Genomic DNA, 16,760 nt, shown 5'->3' on the forward strand with positions numbered 1-16,760 from the left:
GCTTTAGAATATTTCACGTTACCTTCTGTTGTTATCTGCAAGAACTGTGTAATTTTAAAAAAGTTTTCTTAATTGTTATTAATAGAAGCCTGTTGGTAGAATGTTCTAGGGAAACCCTCCCAGTTAAGGCCTAGGCTCTGGCTAAGCCATAGTCCTAGCTGGTTGGGAAATATGCCACCAAACCCAGGTGTTTCTGCACCAAAAATGTGATCGAGTCACCTTGACTCGCTGATTTGGACTTGTGAAAGCTGAACCCTCTTCCAGGTAAACTTGGAATCCTTGCCCAGGAAAGGTTCTCCAAGCCCTGCCTGTGGAATGAGGTTCCCCAGCAATTGCAGTCCCTGGGAGATAGCAGAGTAGTTAAACAATTGAGGATGTATTTTCTTAAGTAAGCTTATTGTTTCATTCCATGTATTGTTACACCTTTGTGTCATTTTTCATCTTATAGAAGGAAACACATCTTGCCAAAAACAAAAAGGGGGAGTATGACCCCTCAAGCAATTAGACAATGCAGTATTTGCACTAAAATTTTATGTGTGGAAAAACGTAATTTCGCTTTTTAGAACAGTTATTGTTACTGTATTGATGATTCTAGATGTGTTGTTAACGTAATTATGTGAATTCACTGAGCATAGCTTGCCTAACCTCTGTTGTTGCAGCATGGGCCCCAGCACTGCCCAAAACGAATCTATGGGTCACTCTAGCCAACCTAACGGGACAAGACGAAATTTGTCTCTCTCTCTCATCACCGGGCAATCCCTTTTCTACCTGCTTAGTTGGCATCCCTGTAGACAATTGGCCATGCCCTTCCAGCGTCAATACCTGCAATCAGACAAATCTTAACAGCACAGTAGACAATTGGGACGCCTGGGTTCCTTCCCTTCCCATAGCCCCAAACGAGTCTCAAGAGCTGGAGCTATTAGGAGCTGTACGAATGGATGCTTGCGTGACCTTTAATTGGACAAGCAAGCAAGCCAAAGTCAACGGTACAGCAACAAGTGTAAACTCTAGCCTGTCAGTATACAGAAATGCCAGCACATGGTGCCAATATGCCTCTACCAATCTATCTGTGCCCACAAATAACCCTATGTCGTTACCAGCAGGAAAGTTTTTAATTTGTGGAGACCACGCATGGCCCAGCATTCCCTCCCGATTACGAGGTGGACCTTGTTCCCTAGGAAGATTGACATTATTAACCCCCAACACTTGGATGATACTGAACATGACATAACATCATCGAACAAACGAATGGCTCATGCTTTCTCCCCTGACTGTAAATCAAATGTCAAATTCTGGTTCCCTGGAGCCATTATAGCTGCTTCCTTTTTTGCACCACGAGTAGCTTCTGCTGGCGCCTTGGCTCAGCTAAGCAAATTAGGATGCTGGCTAGCTAAACAAACTAACGCTCCTTCTCAAGCCATTTCAGAGTTGTTGCTTGACATTGATTCAGTTAGACACGCCACGCTACAAAATAGAGCTGTGATAGATTTTCTCTTACTAGCCCAAGGCCATGGCTGTGAAGAGTTTGACAGAATGTGCTGCATGAACCTTTCTGATCACTCAAAGTCCATTCACCAGCAACTTGCCGAACTGCAGCACCTGCCAGGGCAGCTACAGATAGCTGATGGCCTGGGGCTTGCCGGGTGGCTGAAAAGCTGGGGAATTACTGGATGGTTCAAAGACCTAATCCAATCAGCTGTGCACATTTTAATTGTAGTTTTGCTATTTTTAACAATTTTGCCATGCATAGTGCAGTGCTTACAGCGCATGCTAGTAAGGAGGGTCAGTCAAGCCTGACTTGTGCAAAAAGAAAAAAAGGGGAATTGTTGGAGAATGGCTTGCACAGCAAGGCCACATAAGCGAAATGTACGTGCAAGGCGAAATGTACATGCACAAACCAGCCTTTGTTCCCAACTCTAAAATGTCCTTCCCAGGAGACAGAGAGGGACAAGAGCCAAGACTGTTCTTCCCAAGAGATAAAGAAGAATGAGAGCCAGGATTGTAACTAACATAGGGGAAATAAAGCAAGACAGGGAAAAATCACACAGTCAGTACTTTAGCTGAAGCAAGCAAATCGTGCCTAGAAACTTACAGCCAATCAGCAAGCTAGAATAGACACGTGAACAGTAGCAAATAACCAATCATATGTACCAGCCTGTCGCGTGAACAGTACCTTTTGTCTATATTAATGCTTGTCTTAGAAGAAATAAACGAAATAGCACCAATACCTCTATGAGTGCACGTGTTATATTCGGGCAACTATCCACACACATGGCCATGGTGTGTTGTGATCATCTCATGGTCATCTCTTGGTCACAATCATCACATGCTCATGGTCATCTCACAGTCATGGTTAACTCATTGTAATGGTCAGTTCATGTTCTTGGTGATTTCATGGCCATTGCATGGTCATGGTCATCTCATCATTATCTTATAGTTAACTCATGGCCATATATGAGCCACATGTCATATCCTGGTCATGTCATGGCTGTGGTTTTGTCATCCTCATGGTCATGGTCATCTCATGGTCACAGTCATCTCCTGGCCATCACACAGTCATGGTCATTTCCTGATCACCATCATCTCATACTCATGGTCATTTCACTGGAATGGTCATCTCTTGGTCACCTCATGATCATGACCACACATGGCCGTGGTGTGTTGTGATCATCTCTTGGTCATCTCTTGGTCACAATCATCACATGCTCATGGTCATCTCACAGTCATGGTTAACTCATTGTAATGGTCAGTTCATGTTCATGGTCATCTCATGGTCATGGTTGTGTCATAGTCATGGTCATGGTCATTGCATGGCCATGGTCATCTCACTGTTGTTTTCTAGTTAACTCATGGCCTCAGTCATATCCTGGCCATGTCATGGCTGTGGTTATGTCATGATCACAGTCATGGTCATCTCATGGTTACGGTCATCTCATGGTCACGGTCATCTCCTGGCCATTGCACAGTTATGGTCATTTCCTGATCACCATCATCTCATGCTCATGGTCATCTCCTTGTAATGGTCATGGCCTGCAGCTTCACGCTCAGAAAAGCGACCAAACACCGAGAAGTGGCACGGAAGGGCGGATGGCCGCGCTGGAGACACGCTGGGCACGCCGCGGCAGCAAAGCACGCTGGTGAGCTGTGGCGCCCGGGGGACGGTAGCGCGACGGGAAAGCAGTAGAGGCGAAAGAAGATGTAGGCACTTGAGCTTGGGATTCCAAGGGTTTATTGAAGGATCGGCAGGTGAAGGATGGAGGGCGGCGGAGAAGGAAGGAGCACAGAGGGCAGCAGAGGGGCAGGAATCCGGGACTCAAGAGCCCAGAACAGAGGGCTGCACAGGGTTAAAAGGGAAGGGAAAAGGGGAGTGGCCAGCCCCGAAGGGCCAACCAGGGAAGGTCCTAGGGGAGAAGGACAGGGGTACAGACCAATAACTGTACAGCGAAGGAGGGTACAAAACTTGTAAACCAATGGGGTGCCATGCTGGGGGGAACATTCTAGAACAGAAACCATAAATGGGACAAAGGTGGGGAAGTGCATGGGGCCAATAGACTTGCTGCTTGGTGCATGTTAATGCTTCCAGCCGCAGGGTCCTCTGGGTGGTGACAAGCCTGTCGCCCTAACCATATCAGTGATGGCTTTGGTCTCACACCCAGGATTTCTCATCCACTGTCACTGACCCATGCGGCTGGTCGCCCAAGCTTATCTGCCTAAGGGCCACCGCAACAATGGCCATGGTCATGGTTGTGGTCATCTCATGGTCATCTCACAGTCACCTCATGGTTATGATTCTCTCACAGCCATGGTCATATCGTGGTCATCTCATGGTCACCTCACGATCTTGATCACCTCATGACTGTATCATGGTCATGAAATGGTCATGTTCACGGTCATCTCATGGTCAACTCACAGTCATGGTCATTTCCTGATGACCATCTGTCTTGGTTTGAAAGACAGGTGTCTGCTAAGAGAGGCTGAACTCTCTCTTAGGACAGAGAATGTGATTTCCCCTCTCTCAGAATTATTTTAATTTTGAAATCAAGGGCTTTCAGGCAAAGGTATGGGAAAAGGAATAACAGTTCTTTACTAGTATCTATAAACAAGCAATAACAATAATAGCAACCACAAACAAAACCAGAAACCAATGGCAGATGACTTGTGAGCTGCTGAGCCTTCTCCCGTGTGGTGTAATTATGGTTGCAAGCAGCAGGGGCGCTGTTGAGCTCCCGGCCGGGCAGGGCAGGTGCGATGACTGCCGAGCGGCTGCAGGTGGCGCTGTGGCGCAGGGTCAGGTTGGCCTCACACAGCTGGTCATGGCGGAGGGCTGAGGAGCAGGCAGGCAGCTCGGAGCAGCAAAGCGGGGCGGCAGGGGCAGGGGCTGGCTCTCTCCCGGGCTAGCCAGTGAGGTGACCGGGACTGTGCAGTCATGGCAGACACCGCGGTCTCGTGCAGCAGAGTGGGGCAGGCGGCAGGGACAGCCAGACTCCCCGGCAGCTGCTGCGAGAAACGCAGCCGGGAAACAACATGCATTTCCCAGTGGGAAAGAGGTTGAATCAAAGCTCACCCAGCCAGGGGGAGAAGGCAGAGCACAGTTGCATTTCCTGCGGCTGCAGCCAGAAGCAAAGAGCAGTCCCTTTCCTCCCGGTGTCCCATGAACAAGTGCCAGTTCCAGCAGCCGGCTGCCTCCTTCCCCTGCCCCACCCAGCACACCCTTTTGTCTCTTACAAAAGAGTTGATGTCTCTAATCACCCAGCTATCTGTTGCTTAGTAACAGGGATGGAGAAAAAATTCCAATGCCCCCAACCTCCAACACCATCCTCTCATGTTCATGGTCATCTTGTTATCACAATCAGGTCATTCTCATGATCATGGTCATCTCATGATTCTGATCACCTCATGGCTGTGTCATGGTCACCTGATGGTCACAGTCCTCTCATGGCCATGGGCATCTCATGGTCAACTCATGGCCACAATCATATCTTGTTCATCTCACCATCATAGCTCAGCCATCGTCATGGACATCTCATGGTCATGGCCATGATCATTTCCTGATCAGCATCATCTCATGCTCATGGTCATCTCATTGCAATGGCCATCTCATGGTCACGATCATGTCATGGTCACCTCAAGGCCATGGTTGTGCCATGGCCAACCCATGGTCATCTCTTGGTCCCAATCATCTCACGGTCAGGGTTGTGGCTGTGTCATGGTCACAATCATGGTCATCCCATGGTCATCTCACAGTTGTGTTTTGGTCATCTCATGGTCACTCTCACCTCATGCCCATCTCGTGCTCGTGTCATGGTTATGGTCATGGTCATGGTCAGGGAACCTCTCTGAGATCCCAAACATGGACTTTGGGACACTCAAGGACCACTGGGGACAATGAGGCCTGGCCTGGCCCCTCCCCCCATCCCACTGCCCTCCAGGAGCCCAGTGTGGCCAAACCCCTCCTGGGGACACCTCAGACATGGGACACAGAGCAGGAAATGAATCCTGGGGATGGAGCTGGGCGTGGGTGGCAAGTGTCCACCTGTTCCTGGTGTTCCCAGCCTGCTCCTGGCGTCCCCAGCTTAATCCTGGTGTCTCCATTCTGCTCCCAGTATCCCCAGACTGCTCCAAATATCCCGATCCTGTTTCTGATGTCCCCAGCCTGCTCCTGGTATCTCCATTCTCATTCCTGGTGTCCCCAGCCTACTCCCAATGTCCCCATCTTGATTCTGGTGTCCCCATTCCCATTCATGTGTCCCCATTCTCCTCCTGGTGTCCCCATCCCGGTCCCCAGTGTCCCCATTCCCATTCCTGGCACCCACAGAGGAACTGCTGAACACCAGAGGAGGGAACCACAATTTATTGCCCCAAACAGAATTTATTGCCCCAAGCAGGATTGATTGCCCTAAACAGGATTTATTGCCCAAAGCAGGACTGATTGCCCAAAGCAGGATAATTTCATACCAAATTAAAGCATTTGGAATAATTGCGGCTCTCAGCTTTCAAACACAGAAAATGGGAAGTTGATCCATCGGGAAGAGCTGCAGGATGGGTGGGAGCAGCGGGATGAGCTTTGCTGAATTTGCTGAATCTGAAGAAAGAAGGGGCTGGTTCCGGCTCCAGGGATGGCTCAGGTGATTTGTACTGGGATGAGAGAGGGTCACAGTGTCACCCTGTCCCTGTCCCCATCCCACAGGATAGACCTGGCTGTGGAGCCCATGGAGAGCAGGAATTGCTCTGGAATCACACCTGATCCAACTCCATCCATCCCACCTGATCCTGATCCTGCTCCATCCATCCCACACCAATCCCAATCCATCCATCCCACACCAATCCTGCTCCATCCATCCCATCAAATCCTGCTCCAGACTCCCCCCCTGATCCCACTCCACCCATCCTGCCCCAATCCCCCTCAGGAATCCCACTCTGATCCTGCTCCATACCTGCAGTAGAGCCCTTGGTTCCCATTTCTTTTCCTGCAGAAAGAGAAGATCCATGAGATTCCAGCACAGATCACACTCTGGGATTAACCCGAGGATCCACCCTGGGATCTGCACAGAGGGGACCCAGAGCTGGATCCACCACTGGTACTCACCGGCTGGTGGGCTGTACCCAGAGTTCTGCTTCCTCCCTGTGGAAAAACAGTGGGATCAGCACCCATGGTGTGGGATTTCCGGAACACTGCCGGGTGGATCCGTGCCCTTCCCGACCCCCATCCCGTGGGTTACCGGATTGGAACTTCCAGACGCCGAATCCAATGCCAACGACAAGGACAGCAGCGATGATGCACAGAGCAATCACCAGGGTGAGATTCCCCGATTTTGGCTCTGGGAAATGCAGAACAGTGAGGAGGAGGAGGGGAATCCCCATTTGGGAATTCCCAATTCCCTATTCCCACATTCCCAATTCCCAGCCTCACCCCAGCTGAAGATCCCAGGCTCCAGCGTTCCGGGATGCTCCACCCGGCACCGGTACTGCTCCCGCTCCTCCGGCCGCGCCTCGATCCTGGCCCAGGTGTGGAAGGTGCCGTCACTGTTGGGAACGATCCCACCCCACTCCGTCTCCTGATCCCAGATTTCGTCTCCCTTCATCCAGTTGACTGTGATGTCTCTGGGATAGAATCCATATGCATGGCAGGACAAGATCAGCTTCCCGTATTCCTCTTTTCCTGACACATGGACATCGGGGCGTTCTGCAATGGGATAACGGTGAGATGGATCCATGGAATTCCAGTGGGAATGGGATGCGGGTGAGATGTGCCCATGGAATTCCCACTGGAATGGGATGGGGGTGAGATCTGCCCATGGAATTCCCACTGGAATGGGATGGGGGTGAGATCTGCCCATGGAATTCCTACAGGAATTACTGTGCTCCCAACTCCTCCATTCCCAAATCCCAAATCCCCCCAGGAATTCTGCCCCACCTTTGCGCTCCAGCTCCTTCTGCCCGTATCCGACGTATTTCCGAAGCCATTCCACACAGACGTGCCCCAGGTAATTTGTCTTCCTCTCAACCTCGTTCAGTTCACCTTCCCAGCGCCTCCTGGTGATCTCAGCAGCATTGTCAGCTGCCACGAATCCCTTGGATCCCAACTCAAAGGAGATGAAATCCCGCCCATCATAGCCAAACCGATCAGATCCACGGACACTCCCGTCAGACATGAGATCACAGCCATAAACCCACAGCCATGTGTGGAGACCTGGGGGGGAGGATTGTACCCACAGAGACCCATGGAGTTGTGTCCCAGCCCCACAGAGCCTCATCCCAGCCCCTTGGAGCCCCATGGAGGCACATCAGAGCCCCACAGTTCCCATCCCAGCCCCACAGATCCCATCTCAGCCCCACAGATCCCATCCCAGCTCCGTAGATCTGATCCCAGCCCCATAGATCCCACCCCAGCCCACCCCACAGATTCCATCCCACCCCACAGATCCCATCTCAGCCCCACAGATCCCACTCCAGCCCCACAGATCCCACCCCAGCCCCACAGATCTCATCCCAGCCCCACAGATCCCATCCCAGCCCCACAGATCCCATCCTATTCCATGCCAACCCCACAGATCCCATCCCAGCCCCACAGATCCCATTCCAGCCCCACAGATCCCATCCCAGCCCCACAGATCCCATCCCAGCCCCACAGTTCCCATTCCATCCCAACCCCACAGACTCCATCCTGCCCCACAGATCCCATCCCATCCCATCTCAGCCCCACAGTTCCCATCCCAGCCCCACAGTTCCCATCCCAGCCCCACAGTTCCCATCCCAGCCCCACAGTTCCTATTCCATCTCAGCCCCACAGATCCCATTCTATCCCAGCACCACAGATCCTATCCCAGCCCCACAAATCCTATTCCAACCCCACAGATTACCATGCCAGCCCCACAGATCCCATCTCAGCCCCACGGATCCCATCCCATTCCATACCATCCCCACAGATCCCATCCCAACCCCACAGATGCCATCCCAGCCCCACAGATCCCATCCCAGCCCACAGATCCCATCCCAGCCCCAGATTCCCATCCCAGCCCCACAGTTCCCATCCCAGCCCCACAGATCCCATCCCAGCCCCACAGATCCCATCCCAGCCCCACAGATCCCATCCCAGCCCCATAGATCCCACAGATCCCATCCCAGCTCCAGCTCCCCCACTCACCCCTGGTCTGGTTGTATCTCTCCCGCAGTATCTCCAGGCCAATGGCAAACACATGCTGGTTCCTCTCAGCAATCTGGGTCTGCCCATCCCAATATCCCGGCTCGGATTCATCCTTCATCCACTGTGTCAGCGGCTCCGCCTGGCGTCGCTCACTGTCGTAGTGCACAAAGGGAATTCCATCCACGTACCCCATCATCACGAACTTGGGGACCCCCGGGCTGGGCTCTGACACTGCCATGTTCAGGTAACGCAGGGAGTGCAGAACTGGGGGGACACAGAGATTTGGGGGCTCTGGGGGGGTCATGGCTCAATGAAAGGGGAATGGGAGAGCTGGGAAGGGGTTTGGGGATCTCATGACCAAGAGCTTGGGGTGCAGGGAGGGATGGGGGAGTCGAGAGAGTCCCTGTGCCAAGGAAAGGGGGTCCAGGGGTCCCTAGAGCCGAGGAAAAAGGGGTCACAAGATGGGGAGAGCTGGGAATAGGGGTCCTGGAGGTTCTTGGTGCACAGGAAAGGGGGGCTGGGGGCTGGGAAAAGCAGGAATTTTAGGGGGTCCAGGGGCTCTCAGGGTCAAGGGAAAACAGGGACTGGGGAAAGCAGGATGGTTGGGAAATGGGGTGCAGGGGGGGATTGGTGCAGGATAAGGGAGTGCAGGGGAATCCAGAGCCTCGGAATGGAAGTTCAGGGGGAAACTTCCTGGGAATTCCCCTGGATCCCCCTGGAACCCCATCTGACCCCCCAGGGACACCCCAGACCCCTGCAGGAAGCACAGGGGGTGCAGAACTGGGGGGACGCAGAGCCTGGCGAGGTCTGGCGGCGGCCAAGGGTCAGGAAGGGGAACTGGGAGAGCTGGGAAGAGTCCAGAGTTTAAGGAAGGGACTAGGAGAGGAGGGATGGGGCTGGGAAAGGTGAGAGGATCCTGGGGTGCAGTTTGGGAGACAGGAAAGAGAAAGTGACCGAGGGAGTGCGGGGGGAGGGGACAGGGGAAAAGGGGAATTCCAGGGGAATTCACCTGGATCCCACTGGATCCCCACTGCGACCCCCGTGAGGCTCCTCTGAGACCCCCGGGAGCCACCTGGGACCCCCTGGAGCCCCTTTCGGGAAAGGCCCGGAGAGGAGAACTGGGGGGACACGGAAATTCGGGAGGCCTGGGGGGGCGAAAAGCCGAGGCAAAGGGCGGGGCTGGGGTCTGGGAAATGCGGGATGCCCGGGAAGGGGGTGCAGGGGGGGTTTGGTGCTGGATAAGGGGGTGCAGGGGGGTTTGGTGCTGGATAAGGGGGTGCAGGGGGTGCCGGCGACCAGAAATGAACATTCAAGGGATCCCGGACCTCAGGAATTGGGGTTCAGTGGATTCCAATGCCAGGAAATGGCAGTCCAGGGGGGTCCCTGTGCCCAGGAATGGCGGGTCAGGGGGATCCCAGTGCAGGATAAGGGGATTCGGGGGGTCCCGGTGCTGGGGAAGGGATGGAGGAGGGTCACAGGGCAAAACATCGGGGTTCAGGGGTTCCCGTGCCCGGGAATGGAGGTTTAGGGGGTTCCCGGTGCCCGGGAATGGAGGCTCAGGGGGTCCCGGTGCCGGGGCAGTCTCTGGGCACATCTCGGTGTCGCCGCTTGGGAGACGCGAAAGTGACCGAGAGAGCGCGGGGGGAGGGGAAGGGGAATTCCAGGGAATTCATCTGGATCTCACTGGATCCCTTCTGCGACACCCCTGGAACCCTGTGACAGCCACTTGGGACCCCCTGGGACCCTCCTGGACACCCTGGGATCCCCTTTCAGAAAGTGCCGAGAATGGAGGACTGGGGGGACACGGAAATTTGGGGGATCTGGGGGGTCCAAAGGTCAAGGAAATGGGTGGGGCTGGGGTCTGGAAAAGGCGGGATGGCCGGGAATGGGGTGCAGGGGGTCCCAGGGCCGGATAAGGGGCACAGGGCATCCCATAACACGTGAAGGGCTCCAGGAGGGGATCCCAGTCCCGGATAAGGGGGTGCAGGGATTCTCCATGTCCAGGAATGGGGTTCAGGGGGTCCCAGGGTCAAGGAAAGGGGGGTGAGGGCACTGGGAGAGGAGGGATGGGGGTGCAGGGGGTCCCTGTGCCCAGCAATTGGGGTCCAGGGGTCCCTGGTGTTGAGGGAAGTGGGGGCTAAGGGCTGGGAAAGGCAGGAATGGGGGTCCAGGGGGTCATGGGGTCAGGGAAAAGGGGGGGTTGGGGTCTGGGAGAGGCGGGATGGCCGGGAAAGGGGGTGCGGGGGATATTGGTGCAGGATAAGGGGGTTCAGGGGGTCCCGGAGTTGGGTGAGGGGACCCCAGTTCTCCAGAAATGGAGATTCAGGGGAGTCTCAGTGCCCAGGAATTGGGGTTCAGGGGACTTCACCTCCCTGGATTCGGGGTTCAAAGGGGTCCCAGTGCCCAAAATTGGAGTTTCAGGGGGTGCTGATGCCCAGGAATTGGGGTTCAGGGGGTGCCCGTGCCCACAAATTGGGGTGGGGGATGTTCTAGTGACCGGAAAGGGAAGTTCAGGGGGTCCCTGTGCCCAGGAATTGGGGTTCAGCAGATTCCGATGCCCACAATGGAGGTTCAGGGGCGTCCAGGTGCTCGGAAATGGAATTTTAGGGGGTCCCTGTGCCGGGACAGTCAGCCGGGCAGATCCCGGTGGCAAAGGCTGGGAGACGCGAAAGGACCGAGGGAGGGCGGGGAGGGGAGGGGAGAAACTTCCTGGGAATTCCCCTGGATCTCCCCTAGGATCCCCCAGGGACCCTCCCGGACCCCCGAGACCCCTGCAGGAAGCACAGGGGGTGCAGAACTGGGGGGATGCAGAGCCTGGTGAGCTCTGGAGGCAGCCAAGGGTCAGGAAGGGGAACTGGGAGAGCTGGGAAGAGTCCAGAGTTCAAGGAAGACACTGGGAGAGGAGGGATGGGGCTGGGAAAGGTGAGAGGATCCTGGGGTGCAGTTTGGGAGACAGGAAAGAGAAAGTGACCGAGGGAGTGCGGGGGGAGGGGACAGGGGAAAAGGGGAATTCCAGGGGAATTCACCTGGATCCCACTGGATCCCCACTGCGACCCCCGTGAGGCTCCTCTGAGACCCCCGGGAGCCACCTGGGACCCCCTGGAGCCCCTTTCGGGAAAGGCCCGGAGTGGAGAACTGGGGGGACACGGAAATTCGGGAGGCCTGGGGGGTCCAAAAGCCGAGGAAAAGGGCGGGGCTGGGGTCTGGGAAATGCGGGATGCCCGGGAAGGGGGTGCAGGGGGGTTTGGTGCTGGATAAGGGGGTGCAGGGGGTGCCGGTGGCCAGAAATGAACATTCAAGGAATCCCGGACCTCAGGAATTGGGGTTCAGTGGATTCCAATGCTGGGAAATGGCAGTCCAGGGGGGTCCCTATGCCCAGGAATGGCGGGTCAGGGGGGTCCCAGTGCAGGATAAGGGGGTTCAGGGGGGTCCCGGTGCTGGGGAAGGGATGGAGGAAGGTCACAGGGCAAAACATCGGGGTTCAGGGGTTCCCGTGCCCGGGAATGGAGGTTTAGGGGGTTCCCGGTGGCCGGAAATGGAGGCTCAGGGGGTCTCGGTGCCGGGGCACTCGCCGGGCACATCTCGGTGTCGCCGCTTGGGAGACGCGAAAGTGACTGAGAGAGCGCGGGGGGAGGGGAAGGGGAATTCCAGGGAATTCATCTGGATCCCACTGGATCGCCGCTGAGACACCCCTGGGACCCTGTGACAGCCACTTGGGACCCCCTGGGACCCTCCAGGGCATCCTGGGATCCCCTTTCAGAAAGTGCCGGGAATGGAGAACTGGGGGGACACGGAAATTTGGGGGATCTGGGGGGTCCAAAGGTCATGGAAAAGGGCGGGGCTGGGGTCTGGGAAAGGCGGGATGGCCGGGAATGGGGTGCAGGGGGTCCCAGGGCCGGATAAGGGGCATAGGGGATCCCATAACACGTGAAGGGCTCCAGGAGGGGATCCCAGTCCCGGATAATGGGGTGCAGGGATTCTCCATGCCCAGGAATGGAGGGTCAGGGGGGTCCCGGTGCGAGATGAGGGGGTTCAGGGGGGTCGCGGTGCTGGGGAAGGGAACGGAGGGAGCTTACCGTACGAAAAATGGGGGTTCAGGGGGTTCCCGTGCCGGGGAAAGCAAGTTTAGGGAGTTCCCGGTGGCCGGAAATGGAAGGTCAGGGGGTCCCGGTGCTCAGGAACTGCGGTTCAGGGGGTCCCGAGGGTCTCACTCACCTCTCGTCGCTCCCCCCGGGGCCCCCAGGAGCCCCAAGAGCACCCCCAGCCCCAGCGCTGGAGCCATCGCGCTGCTCCGCCGCGACCCGCCTGGCCCCGCCCACTGCCCTGGCCCCGCCCCAGCACAGCCTCCTGCCCCGCCATTGGCGCAGCTATTTCCTGCTCGCCAATGGCAGCCCGGCCTGATAGTGACGTCACCGGTCGCCGGGCAGATCCGGAACTCGCAGGTTGCGACCGAAGGAGGGCAGGGCGGGGAGGGAAAGGGGAAATCAGAGAATTCATGTGGATCCCACTGGATCCTCGCTGTTCCGGCCTGGGCTCCTGCCGGGGCTGCAGGGGAGTCCCTGCTCCATCCCGGCCTCACCCACAGCTCACAGCACCTTCAGCTCCAGGTCACACCGAGCTCCCGGCGGCTCAGGGTAGCAGCGATTCCCTGGCCTCCTGCCCGGGCTGGGAACAGCGCCAGAGCTGCTGCTCAGCCGAAGGTTCCGAGAAATGCCCGAGTTCCGGGAAAGGGAGGTGACTCCGTGCGTGTGCAGAGCCCGCGCCTCGCTGCCCTTGGCTGGCTGTGCTGTCACTCGGAATTGTCCTAGCGCAATTGCTGCTCGGTGCCAGCGAGCGGGGACAAGGCCGGCGCCGGTGTCGCCCCCAGGCAGGCAGGCAGGGCTTTAGTGGGGCAGCAGCGGCGCCATGGTGGGAGCGTGTGTGCGGCCCGGGAGCGGCGGCAGCGGGCGGAGCCCGGGGAGGCGGTGGCGGAGCTCGGAGAGGCTGTCCCAGCGCAGGTGGGAGCCGCGCTGGCTTGTGCCGGGGCTCGGGGCTCGCTGCGGGCGGATGGAGGGGATGGAGGGGGCGGCAGGGGGGCTGTGGCGGCTTCGTTCTCCCGTCTCCCTCCCTCCCTCCCTCCCTCCCTGGCTGTGGCGCCGTGTTGCCGCTGGCCTGAGGCCGCTGAGGGAGCGGCTGCCCGCGGTCTCCTTGCCGCTGCTGCCTCGGCAGGAGGCGGTGCCGGAGCAGCGCTGGCTCGTCCCGCTTGCTGTGGGTAGCACAGAACAGAACATCACATCACATCACAGAACAGAAGAGCGCAGAACAGAACAGCACATCACAGTCCCATTCCCGGGACTGTTCCCGGCCGTGTGGCACTGGTCTGGGCGCCCCTGGTGCAGTGGGACATGTCCGTGCCCCGGGCTGGCATGGGATGGGATGAACTTGAGTGTTTCTGCCAAGCCAAGCGCTCTGGAGGAGAAAGAGCAGCTTGGGGCATTCCGCGGATCCCCGTCCCATCGTCTCGGTCGCACATTCCCTGCCAGGCTCTGCCTCTTGTCTCAAACATATACCGACCGGGTGCTGCCTCCGCTCGCTGTCTCTGGGCTGCAACCCTCAGCGCAGGGCATGCAGGGAACAATGCTGAGCCCCTCAGGGCTGCTGGTTCTTTTCTTGTCCCCCCGGCAGGCTGAGCCCGATCCGCAGCTGCCCTGTTCCCACACTCGGCAGCTCCCGGGTGCTGTCCCTAACTGTCCCTGCCTGTCCCTAACTGTCCCTGCCTGTCCCAGCCCGGAGCTGCACAGCCAGAGGGGTTGGGGCTGCAGGCCGAGCTGGGCCTGGAGCTCTCTGACACTGTGTTTGTGTCCCCAGGAGCTGCCGGGGAGCAGAGACAGGGCAGGACTGAGCTGGCAGCGCCTTCCAGAGCCAACACCAGCCGGGGCCGCTCATCGTGTACAGAGCCGCTGTTGAGATTCCCGAGGATGCCCTGGGTGCCCAGGATGGATCAGCAACCAGGGGGACAGAGCTGCCTCAGCTGCCAGATCCTGCTGGGCACAGGCAGGGAGAAGCTGCTTCTCTCTTGGGGCAGAGTGAATCCCAGCCCAGGGATGGCATTGGAGAGAAGTGCCAGGATGGATCAGCAATGGGAGTCACACACAGAAAGAGCCTCAGAAGATATCTGGGTGAGTGCAGGGCCAGCGCTGTGGCCTTCTAGGGAGGGGACAATGGGCAGTGTGAGCCCAGGAGCACAGGGCTGGCAGGGTGTGGCTGTGTCCAGGGCTCTGCAAGAGGCCTTGTGCTCTGCTGGGACTGACAGCCCTGGCCCTGGGCACTTCTCCTGCCCTGGCTGTCCCCACACCTGTGTCCCTTGTCCCTGTTCGTGCTGCCAGCTCAGTGAGTGGCACACGGGCTGAGGGTCCCTGCTGTGCTCCCCTGGCGTTGGGTGGGGATGTGAGGGCTGGGCCTGCTCAGGACAGCTCTATACTCACGGCCTGCGGCTCTTTCCAGCTCCTGTTGAGTGGATCAGATCCCATCCCGTGCTCACCCTGCTGATGCTGACTCTGCTCCTGCTCCTGGCTGTGGCTCTGGCGGTGTCCTTGGCTGCTGTGTCAGGTAAGGAGGAGCAGCAGCCTCAGCCCAACCCCTCGGGGCACTGCGGGCTCACTGCTCCCTCACGGCCGGGATCGTCCCTCAGCCCCGCTCTGACCAATCAGCGCGTGGGAGAACGAGGAGTGGCGGCTGAATCAGCCAATCGCTGGGGGCAGTGAGTTTGAGCCGGAAAATCAGCCAATGGGAGCTCGAGCTGCTCCGTGAGGGGAGAATCCTCAGACCTTCTGTTCGCTCTGCAGGGAGAAGACAAACTGACGCTCCGGTTACATCTGACACTCCTCTGCTGCTGGCCTGTCCCCATGGCTGGGTTGGGTACAACGGGATCTGCTACTTCCTCTCGAGGGATCGTCTCACCTGGGATCAGGCTAAGGCTCGGTGCTCCGAGCTCGGGGCCTCCCTGGCTGTGCTCGAGGACTGGGAAATGGTGAGTGAGGGGTTTGGGGTGGCTGAGGGGAGCCTGGGGAGCTCCTGGGCCAGGGCTGCAGCTCCCATTATCTGCTCCTCTCTCCTTGCCAGGAGTTCCTGTTCCATTTCAGCAAGAACGACGACTCCTGGCTCGGGCTGCACAGACAGGGCCAGTGGCTGCAGTGGGTGGATGGCAGCAGCTTCATCTCCTCGTGAGTCCTGGGGGACACAGGCAGGGCCTGGGGGCACAGGGGCACAAGGTGTCTCCCTGAGGTTCCAGCAATGTCTCTGCTTTTTCCTGCAGGGTCAAGCTCCAAGGCAATGCAGACTGTGTGCACCTGGCTGAGAATTATCTGGGGGGGCAGCCCTGCTCAAGTGACATGCAGTATATCTGCAGCAGACCCCAAACTCACCTGTAATGGGATGGAGAAAAGATCTCTTGCTGAGAACATCCTCAGGAGTGAGATCTGCTCGAGTGACATGAACTACGTGTGCAGCAGAGCCCAAAGTCACCTGTAACAGGACATGGGCAGAGCACCTTCTGCACACTTGGCAGCTCCAGTTCTTCGCCTCTTCCTCCAGCACAAGGATGTCCTTCCTCAGCTGCAGCATCTGCCTTGTGCTGACTCTCAGGAGCACCTCAGTGCCTCATCTCTGGGTCACCTCAGTGCCACTTTATATGGTCACCTCAGTGCCACTTTATAATGTCACCTCAGTGCCTGATGTCACAAACACCTCAGTGGCTGATCTCAGGGTCACCTCAGTGCCACTTGAAAGGATTGCTGGAAAATGTGGCAGTTTAAATATTTTGTATAACTTTAGTCAAAGTTTGTCTTTACCCCAAAAATAGGAATTTTAGGTTTCTTTCCAGGGCATTGTTCTGCCAGGTGAGGTCTGATAAACTCAACATATCTACAAACATTCACCTCCAGTAGGGGTGAAGACATCTGGGCAGGAAAGCACTGACAGGGAAATTGAAGAATGAAAAATCTGATTACCATCAGAGATGAGGAGATTCAGATCCAATGGGAAACTGAATACTGGGGGTTTGCTCAGCTTTGGAGCAATGAACACTGAGCCAATGCTTTTCTATGTCTTTGTACTGTATAAAATATTTAAATATTTA

At 56.8% G+C, this 16,760-nt stretch overlaps 3 protein-coding genes across 5 annotated transcripts in view; 2 read left to right on the forward strand and 1 right to left on the reverse strand.

Annotated features, from left to right (window-relative positions):
* Positions 1 to 607: 607 nt before the first annotated feature.
* LOC146420811 (syncytin-2-like) lies at positions 608 to 1,905 on the forward strand (the record flags this gene model as incomplete). Its single annotated transcript, XM_085047994.1, is given in 2 exon segments — positions 608 to 1,238; positions 1,241 to 1,905. Coding segments are annotated over 2 exon segments (1,188 nt in total), but the record flags the coding sequence as incomplete, so codon positions are not given.
* A 3,930-nt stretch (positions 1,906 to 5,835) lies between these two features.
* LOC146420812 (class I histocompatibility antigen, F10 alpha chain-like) lies at positions 5,836 to 12,974 on the reverse strand. Of its 2 annotated transcripts, XM_085047996.1 has the most exons (8): positions 12,860 to 12,974; positions 8,645 to 8,908; positions 7,415 to 7,690; positions 6,911 to 7,183; positions 6,720 to 6,818; positions 6,587 to 6,622; positions 6,435 to 6,467; positions 5,836 to 6,135 (listed from the first exon to the last, which is right to left on the reverse strand). In XM_085047996.1, the coding sequence occupies exons 1-8, from the start codon at positions 12,924 to 12,926 to the stop codon at positions 6,122 to 6,124; spliced, it is 1,062 nt and encodes a 353-aa protein (XP_084904122.1). In that variant the 5' UTR covers positions 12,927 to 12,974; the 3' UTR covers positions 5,836 to 6,121. The 2 variants fall into 2 exon arrangements, with proteins under 2 accessions (XP_084904122.1, XP_084904123.1); XM_085047997.1 differs by lacking the exon at positions 6,720 to 6,818 and having other exon boundaries at positions 12,860 to 12,973.
* A 344-nt stretch (positions 12,975 to 13,318) lies between these two features.
* Positions 13,319 to 16,760, forward strand: part of LOC146420813 (C-type lectin domain family 2 member B-like) — a 29,862-nt gene continuing 26,420 nt past the window's right edge. The window contains exons 1-4 of one of the 2 annotated variants that reach the window (XR_014848947.1): positions 13,319 to 14,802; positions 15,128 to 15,232; positions 15,469 to 15,653; positions 15,746 to 15,841. The gene's annotated coding sequence lies outside the window, so the exon portion shown is untranslated. Of the gene's footprint in view, positions 14,803 to 15,127; positions 15,233 to 15,468; positions 15,654 to 15,745; positions 15,842 to 16,760 lie in introns of those variants that run through there. The other variant, XR_014848949.1, reaches the window with a different exon arrangement.

This window comes from Lichenostomus cassidix, unplaced genomic scaffold (genome assembly GCF_008360975.1).
Source record: "Lichenostomus cassidix isolate B80296 unplaced genomic scaffold, HeHo_3.0 HiC_scaffold_854, whole genome shotgun sequence".
NCBI lineage: Eukaryota > Metazoa > Chordata > Aves > Passeriformes > Meliphagidae > Lichenostomus > Lichenostomus cassidix.